The sequence below is a fragment of the Molothrus aeneus genome, chromosome 8 (genome assembly GCF_037042795.1).
Source record: "Molothrus aeneus isolate 106 chromosome 8, BPBGC_Maene_1.0, whole genome shotgun sequence".
NCBI classification, from domain to species: domain Eukaryota; kingdom Metazoa; phylum Chordata; class Aves; order Passeriformes; family Icteridae; genus Molothrus; species Molothrus aeneus.
In genome coordinates, this window is record NC_089653.1 from 20,452,034 (window position 1) to 20,460,870 (window position 8,837).

The following is an 8,837-nucleotide window of genomic DNA, read 5'->3' on the forward strand; positions in this document are numbered from 1 at the left end:
CAAAATAAGACAGAGACTCAACTGTCAGCAAAGGCTTTTTGGTAAGCTGTTGTCACCTGGACAAAGTCCTTACTAAGCCCAATCTACTGCTAAACGTTAATGGCGAAGTTGATCTGAATCAGATCAGCATGCTCTGACCTGCTGTTCATGCTTCTTTCAGGTTTACAGCTCTGTCTGTCTTGGTACTTTCTCATGTGCTAAAATAATGTCTTCAAAAACGAACATTTTGCATATATATATATATATATATATATATATATATATACATACATACATAGCTAAAAGATAATAATATCCATCCACAGATTTTTTTGTCTGATTCTTTTTTTGGTCCTCTGAGGAAACATATAATAGCAGATGTCTTCCAGGCCTAATACCATTTTTTATCATCCACTAAACTGAGTGGATGGATAAAACTCCTTTTATCCGATATCACTAGAGGAAGATCCTTTTCAGCGAAAGCAAACAATTAGCAGCCCTGAGTTATTATTTCCTATCGTTGTGCAATTGAAGAGGCTCTGGACATTTCAGCGTGAAGGATTAAAGTGACCTGCTTTACAAACATCGCGTATCCGCCTTCCCCTCGCCCGCCCCCGCGGCAGCACTGGCGGCGGGCACGAGCGCGCAGCCCCACGCGTGTCCCGGACCGCGGGGCCGGGGCGGCTCCGGCCGTGCCCCGGCTGCCCCGGGCCGGGCCTGCGGGACGGGACGAGCCCGCCGGGCCGGCGCTGCCCGCGCATCCCACGCTGCGCTCCCGCGGGCCCGGGGACCGCGCTGCGCCCCGAGTCAAAGTACACAGCGGCCCGGTCGATAGCCTATTAGGCTAGAAACAGTTCTGCATATCAAAGGCCGACGAACCTAATGACTAAAAATATAAGTACCTGACCCGGAGGATTAATCACACACTGTCAAGCTGAAATTGGTGCAATTCTTCCAATCATTAACGTTTTGCTTACAAAAATGTGCTTTTCTGTTTGTTTTTCTGCTAAATGATAACCATTTTCAAGTTGAATCGGCTGATAAAAAAGTCGAAAACAAGACGGGAGTTGTGCTGGAAAGGTCATACGTGCCAGTTCGGCATGGAATAGCCAACGGGCAAACAAACAGGACAGAGCGGGGTGGCACGGAAGGGGCTCGAAGGTTTTCCCGAACGGTGTAAAGTGCTTTGGCTGTTTTTCTCCTGCCAAAGAGAAGAGACTGCCCGTGGAGAGACACTCGTCCGCCCAACCGTGGTCATCCCCACGTCGGTCTCCCCCGCGTGGAAATGAGCTGGGGAAATTAGGGACAGCGGTGGGGGGATTACTTCTGAGCGGCAGCTCGGCCGGCCCCGCCGGTGTGTTTTACCTCCCTAAGCCCCCTCCCCGGGTGGGCGGGTGAGCAAGGACATATCGACTGCCCAGCCCGGGTTACAGCGCTGTTTGTCACTTGTCGCGACACCCTGGAAATCCACATCCCTGGCCAGGCAGCTGCAGACGGCGCATCTGCGCTCCGCACCTGCAGGGAGCCGCCAAATCCCCGCCACGGCGGGGAAAGCGCCTGGGTTGGAGAGCTCGGCTTCCCGGGACCCCATTTCATCTCCCGGGACGCGACCCCGCGCAGTTCCTCGGGCAAAGCCCCCGCCCTGCCCATCGTACCGGGCCCGGCTGGCTCCCGGCTTGTCCCGGCCGGGAACGCCGGCATCAGCCCCGTGGAAATGCGGCTTGCCCGGCGCCCACTCCCACGCGCCGCCGGCTGCCCACCCGTCACGGCCGCCCTGTTCCGCGCGTGTTCCCATCCCCACGCGAAAGCCCAGCCATAACACGAAGTCGCGTTGAAGAAGTGACGCCAGTTTCGTGTACCCAAATATTGGTCGGGACAGATCAACAGATAAAGAAAAACAGACGCGGACGGCATCTTCCCTCCCGAGCGCTCCCTGCTCTGCTCCGGCCCTCACAACCTCACCACCCTCCCCCCTCAGCTCCCGGGACTCACGGTGGGCTGTCCGGTCCCCGTCGGGACCCGCGTTGAGGCCCGGGACGGCAACCGGAGCGAGGGGAAGCCGAGGGATGGAGAAGGGATCTCCTCCTCAGCGCAGCCCCGCCGTGAGCTGCCTGCGCCCTCAGCGATTCCTCTCGCGGCGCTCACCGTGCTGGGGCTCGATCCCGGCGCTAAGGCGGAGAGGAGCCCCAGGGACGGCCCGGAGCGGCCCGGAGCTCCCTCCCTTTGTCACGGGCGGTGTTAAAGCAGGGCCCGGTGCCCGCGCCCCCGGGGCCGCTGTGCGAGCGGAGCGCTCGGCCCGTCCGCGGCCGCGACCGGAGCAGCTCAGGGCCAGAGCCTGTGCCCGGTGTGCACGGGCAGGGGACACAGAACCTCCCGATCACCTCGTCTTTTCGGGCCCCGTTCATGAGCGCGATTTTCGGACAAATCAAAGTTAAAGCCACTTATTTAGAAAATTCAGCTTATGTTTCTGAAAGAATTAACTCACTTAGAAGCAACAGCTTGTCCGGTCTAAGGGCCATCCTCCCTTGCCAGTCACAACAGTCACTTGTTGCTATCTAAAAGCATTTCTTGTCACTAAAAGCCTCTGTGACACTTGTCCGGGTGTAAATCCCCATCCCCTGGGTGCTCACTGTGTCACCTGGAGGGGCTGAACACCCACGCGGGTGCCCACCCAGGATGCCCACTCCCGGGAGCAATTCTCATAGCCCGGGTTCCGTGCTCCTTCCCCGAGTCATTTCGGAGAAAGGCCGATGAATAACCACTGTTGACTCAGGTGGGTCAGCGTCTGCCCGGCTGGGGTCGATGCCCGGCCCCGAGCAAACCTTGCCAGCCCTGCTCCTCCTCCAGCCCGCACCCCTCTGCGGCCCCCCAAGGTCAGGGCGACTCAGGGGTAAACACCCACGCTTCCAGCCTGGGCTTGCCAGCCAGATTTTCCTCCTCCTGACACAGAGCCCATTCCCGTGTGGGCACAGCCACGGGCAAAACCGAAACGTGGGGTGGGAGGCTGAAACACAGCAAAAAAACACAGCAGAGAGCCCACACGAGACTCCTGCAACTGAGGGTGCCCAGAAAGCTGCGGGGTGACTGATGGCTGGCACAGTACTGAGGGAAAAGGCGCTTACAACACACCTGGCAGAGGAGAGGTCTGGGTTTTCTCCTGCCAGTAACTGGACAGCCAGAGTGGCGAGTGTTGCAGAGTTTAGGTTTATTTCACAGATATGTCCATCAAAAATTAAATACCAGGTTTTGCCTTTTTTTTTAAACACTGAACAAGTATGTACAAAATATGAACAATGTGAGGTATAAAACCACAAGACTTTTAAAGAAAACTAGTATGTACAGAAGCAGATACGTGTACGATAGGCATTATCTTCCCACGGCTGTGTGCTTCACTTATGCCCTGCAGCTGATGCAAGCTTCTGTCCTGCAGCAGAGCCCTATCACTCCCTGCATTTTCTTCTCAAATATGAAATCCATAAAAAACAGTGCTAGAGATTTTGAAGGAGAAAAATATTTTTTTTTCTGCAAATGGAACCATTTGCAGAAATGGTGAGACAAAATTCTCGAAAATCTGAGAAGGCACATTTCATCTCACACAAGAAAAAGGAATCTGACAACTCTACCTGACGAAGGAAGGATGTCTCAGTAGAGAGCACATAAAAGGGTGTGAGTATAAGGCACTTCTCGGGATGGTCAAATCCCTCCCTCTTTCACAGAACATGTTTCTCTGCTTACAAAGGGCGTTTAAATTAATCTATTGAAAGTACGTTTGTTTACACATATAAAGGGCTTAGTCTCCTGCAATCCATACTCACTTCCACACTAGTTAGAGTTTTGCCTGATCACCGACAGCAGCTGATTCAGACCCTCTCCGCCACCATGAGTAAGGACAGGGTGCAGGATAATATTCCAGTCAGAACATTGATAATTGTACAAACTTATCTTACAAATAATTAAATACAAACCATGGTCCTTTAACCAAATTAGAGATGCCAAACCTGAACTGTTTGCAGAAAATACATCTTTCTTTCTCTGCTTGTAATAAGATTAGTCTATTTGGTGATGCTTTTTGCTTTCAACGTAACGGTGAAAGTTTTCTCCTGTAGCACAATATTCTTTCAAACCAGCCCCTGGTAAAGTGCAAGCCGAGTTAGGTCCGCTCTCTGCATGGGACTGTCAGTGGGCAGCAGTGTAATAGCCTTTATCGCCTTCAATGTCCACTTCTTGATCAGAGTCATCAGAGACATCTGACTCCAGGTCCTCCTGTGAGGCTGGTGAGGGGGTGTACTGTGAGCCATCCAGAGAGACCTCCTTACCCTTCTGTTCAGGGCTCTGGCAGCTCTCCGGCCTTTGGTCACTGTGACTGTCAGCACCTTCTACTTCTTCTTTTTTGGTGGCCTGGGGGTTCTCCTGCAATGAAAGAATCCTGCTTGGTACAGAACTAGAGGCCACAGAGACAGGAGGCCAGGGAATTCCAGCTGTGCTCTGTGGGAAAACCACCTTGCAGAAAAAGGCAGGTGTCCTGCTGCCTGCCTATAAACCTGCCCAAGTGGGACCAGGCCGGGCAAGGGCTCTGATCCCACTCCCTCACAGCCACAGGGGCTGCTGCCGTGAAGTGAATAGGGCTCCCTGGCGATGGTTATCGCAGCCACTTCAAAAGAGTCAGGAGCTGCTGGAGCCCAGGAACCTCTGAACTTTTGTCTTTAGCAAAGCAAATGTTTATTATGAGTCTACAAACACCGACACACAGCTTCCTCCTGCCCTGATCTTTCTTTAATTACACCCGACAGCAAGAGGAGGGAGGTTGAATCCATCAGTGGTCCAAAAGCAAATGGAAAAAAACTACCAATTAAGCTAAAACTCAACATTAAAACACTCACCACTAAAACCAAATCAAACCCCTGTTTGTGAAGGCAAGAGTAGCCCTATGTTGGCTCCTGTCTGGAGAGCCCAGTCCCCTAAGGGGGCATGAAATGCTACGTGAAAGAAAAAGCAGGCAGAGACACGTACCCATGATATAACCCTGCGGGCTTGGAGAAATGGATGTGACTGAATGAAAAGGAGGAAATGACTTAAAATGGCCGAGATCCCAAGCAAGCTCTCTGGACACTGTGGCATGGGCTGGGCCCTAGGCGGCCTCTTGCCAGAATAATAGGACTTTATTAAAAAATCAACTGAAGATTGAGTTAAACTCAGGCGAAGGTCACAGAACAGATTCATCTAGAGCACCGTACCGTGATTAGTTTACTTTTCTTTTTACTTTTATATTAAAGGCAAATTTGCCAGTAAACTGTGTGCATCCATGTCACACTTGCTGAAACCAGACTCAGGTCAAGATGTTGGAATTTTTCAAAAATATTTGAGCCAAGGGACCTCAGTTTTGCTGAGTTCCTATGTTTCATAAAAACCCCTAAATAATTACCTGCTTGAGCATGATTTCTAAGGGAAGGGAAACGGCTTTAACTTCTTAGGCTCATGCATTGTAACTGCTTGTGAAAGGAGGGTAAAAACTACTCAATTTTCCATGTGGCTCGTCAAAACAAACAAGGTGCTTGTACCTGCTTTCTCCTGATGTTAGCAAAATACATCGACTTGTGTTTATCAAAAGAGGGCATTTTAAAACACCAGTTAATATTCTCCAAAAATATTGCCTAGGTAATTTACTGACAATTACTTATCTTCTCCACGTTAATTGGCTAAACAACATATGGGTTTACAAAACAATTACTGTGGAGTTTTAATAGGTGGTGTGTGAAAGACGGGCATAATTGATATAGGAACTGCATTAGAAGCTTTTAACGTTAGTGCTGCCTGAACGAGCCCTCATGGATTCCAGCATGACTATTTGTCTTTTTAATCAAGGTGAAGAGGTTAAACAGCCTTTCAGATGACTTCTGCATACAACCTGGAATAGGCGAGCACGATGTAAGATAAGACAATTAAAATACTTATTTCTATAGAAACAGAAACATCTACGTACCTGCTTTAGACGCCGCCATTTGGCTCTGCGATTCTGAAACCAGGTTTTGACCTGAGCAACGACAATGAGAAAAGGTGCAGGGTAGTCTTGGAGCCAGTTAGCACCCAGAGCCTTTCCCAGGCCACAAGCAAAAAGCAAGAACCTGCCAAAAACCCCTTCCCCGCCGACCCTGAGCCGGCCAGGTCCCCAGGAGCGATGCAGCGACAGCAGCTGCGCGGCGGGGCCTGGAGCGAAGGGGAAGGGGGTGCGGTTCCCCGGGGCGGGGGCACGGCCTCACCTGCCTCTCGCTGAGCTGCAGCATCTTGGCCAGACGCTTCCTCTCCGGCGGAGAGAGGTATTTCTGCGTCTCGAACTTCTTCTCCAACTCGATGGTCTGGTCGTTGGAGAAGCGGACCTGCCCCCCCTTCCTCTTGTGCAGCGGCCGCTGGATGAAGGGGCTCCAGAGCAGCGGCTTCCCTACAAAGAGAGGCACAGAGCCGAGGGTCACCGGCCGGCCGCGGACACGCGGGACTGGGGAGCCCCTGCCCAGCCCCGGCCCAGGCCTGGGAGCGCGCCGGGTCCAGGGCTCCCTGATTTCCTTCGCCTGATTTTATTTCTCTCAGTTCCTACTCTGATCTTTCCCCTCTCTGATTTTTTCCCCTCCGCCAAACGGAGAGACCAGTTAAAGTCACTTTACGGGCTTTGGCAACATTTCCGTCAATGTGTTTCCTGTTGGTCTATCTCGCAAAGAAAGAGACCCAAAAAAAAAAAAAGACCTTTGCTTCCTTCTGCTCTTTCACTGCGATGCCCTAAAGAAACCGTCTCCCTTTCTCTGAGCCAGTGCCCGGGTCCCTGTGGAGAGCGGGGACATCGCGGGGCTGGGCAGGGGTGATGCGCCAGCAGGAGGCCACTGGGTTTCTAGGAAGGAGAGCCCGCATGTCCCCCACTCTCGGCTGGGGCTTTGCCCGCCAGAGGCCGCGGGGTGCCCGACAGGCTCACCCGGGGCCGGGTGAGGGGCGAGGCGGAGCAGGCAGCGACACGCCGGGGAACCGGCCCCGCTGCGGAGCCGCAGCCGCGTCCCGGGGCAGGAGGCTCCGGCCAGTGCTACTGAGTCACGCTGTTTATCTTTCTGCCTGCACCCTTTGCAATTTGCTGTATTGTTTTTCGAGATTTTGCTTGCGTCAGGCTTTAGTAATTCTTGTGCAAAACAGACTCAAAAAATAGGAAGCAACTGGTTATTTTAGCTGTCATAAAGTCACATCCCACACAGAGGAAATGAACAATATCAGAAAAACGGATCCCGGCTATCAGAAGTCGAGTGTTTCCTGAATTTGTCTGTATTGAGGATGTCGATAAAGTAATCAGCAATGTGCACGACTCCCGGGGAAGAGCCTGCTTCAGGCGGCCAGGAAAACACTTAACAGCTTCTGAAACCAGATTTACTCCTATCGAGAGCTCAAGGTTTCCTGTATGAACGGAAAGGGTCAGCCTCTTTCACTGCACAAATGTGGTGAGTCAGGTCCAGTTTTGCAATCACTAAGAACAAGTGCTGCAGCCCGGGCACGGGGTTCAGCCCCCGCAGAGGGGTCGCTTCCCAGCCAAAGGCGTGAAGTAACCACCGGGACCCCCGGCCCGGCCCGAGCCGACCCGCAGAGGAACCTCGGGGGCCCCTGCGAGTGGAGCCGGCCTCCTGACTGTTTTTCAAGTCATCCGCAGGAAAGACTGAGATCTGCCATGCGATCTCCAAGCACAATTAAAACTCCCCACCAAAACCACACGCGACATTACTAAGGACACTCTCAGAGTCACTTGGTTTGAAGGAAAACAAATCTGAGTCACGGCGGCCGCGCACTGTGGTCTCGCTGACAGACCCGGAGCACGGCACGTCTCTAATTTACTGTAAATCAGACGGGGGCCGGAGGGAGCCGGGGGAACACAGAGAAGCGGCGAGGCGGGCGGGAAAGGGGACCGCTTTCCGGCACTTCCCATTTACCCCTGCCCCGACGGCGGGATGGGGACGGGACGATATCTGCGCCGGAGCCGGGGAGAGCGGAGGGGGGCACATGGGCTTACCCAGAGGGTCCTGCCGGATCAGGGCGTGCGCGTAGTCGCCGACGGCGCGGGGAAAGGAGTAGAGGGGCCCGGCGTAGGCGCCGGTGCCATAGGTGGCGGCGAGGTGGTGGGAGAAGGCCGGGTGGACGGGGGTCGGCTCGTAGATGGGGGTCCGGTACGGGGACACCAGGCTGGTGAAGGAGGAGTTGGGCGACGGCAGCGTCGGCGGCGGCGGGGCGGGCAGGGAGTGGGGGGCCGGGGCGGCGGCGGGGCCGCGGCCCAGGATGTCCTCGATGTAGAAGGGCGTGGGGTGCGCGGGCTGGAGCAGCGGCGTGGGCGCGTACAGCGGGACGCCGACGCCCAGGGCCGCCGGCGCCGCGCCCGGAGGCTGGTACTGCATGGCGCGGTCGCCGCCCGCGCACCCCTGCGCCCCCGGCCGCCCCTGCGGAAAGCCGGCCCCGACCGCGGCGGCTGGGTGCTGGCACCGCCGCCGCGGGTTTCTCTGGGCTCGGGTTACCCTTCGATAGGTTTCTATTGGCGCGGGGCGGAGCCCGCGTGGTCTCTGTCCCCTTCCTGCCACGGCGCCGTCTGGCCAATGAGCCCGGCCAGGGAAGGGGGAAACCACCCCCCGCCGGCAAACACTCCCCCGCCTCCTGGAGCGAACTCCCCGCGGCGCCAATCAACCACCGCCGGGGGGACCCGGGCCAGCGGGGCGCGATCTGTCGCCCGCCGGGCCCCGACGGCGCAGAGGCCCCGGCGCCTCCCGCAGTGGTTCTCGCTCCTCTGCCGGCGCAGGGCACAGCGTCAGCGGTGCTCGGGCTTCCCCGTGGGGCTGCGCGCTGACCCC

At 55.1% G+C, this 8,837-nt stretch overlaps 1 protein-coding gene across 1 annotated transcript; it reads right to left on the reverse strand.

Annotated features, from left to right (window-relative positions):
• Positions 1–3,164: 3,164 nt before the first annotated feature.
• On the reverse strand, positions 3,165–8,390 carry HHEX (hematopoietically expressed homeobox). The gene is made up of 4 exons (XM_066554176.1): positions 8,012–8,390; positions 6,237–6,415; positions 5,960–6,010; positions 3,165–4,389 (listed from the first exon to the last, which is right to left on the reverse strand). The coding sequence occupies exons 1-4, from the start codon at positions 8,388–8,390 to the stop codon at positions 4,156–4,158; spliced, it is 843 nt and encodes a 280-aa protein (XP_066410273.1). The 3' UTR covers positions 3,165–4,155.
• Between the last annotated feature and the right edge of the window lie 447 nt (positions 8,391–8,837).

Excerpts from the sequence above, each read along its gene's own strand:
- HHEX (XM_066554176.1), bottom strand. The coding sequence starts at position 8,390 with ATGCAGTACCAGCCTCCGGGCGCGGCGCCGGCGGCCCTGGGCGTCGGC. Across the intron at positions 6,011-6,236 it reads TGCAGCTCAGCGAGAGGCAG|GTCAAAACCTGGTTTCAGAA; the intron begins GTGAGGCCGTGC and ends GTCGTTGCTCAG. Across the intron at positions 4,390-5,959 it reads AATGGCGGCGTCTAAAGCAG|GAGAACCCCCAGGCCACCAA; the intron begins GTACGTAGATGT and ends CTTTCATTGCAG.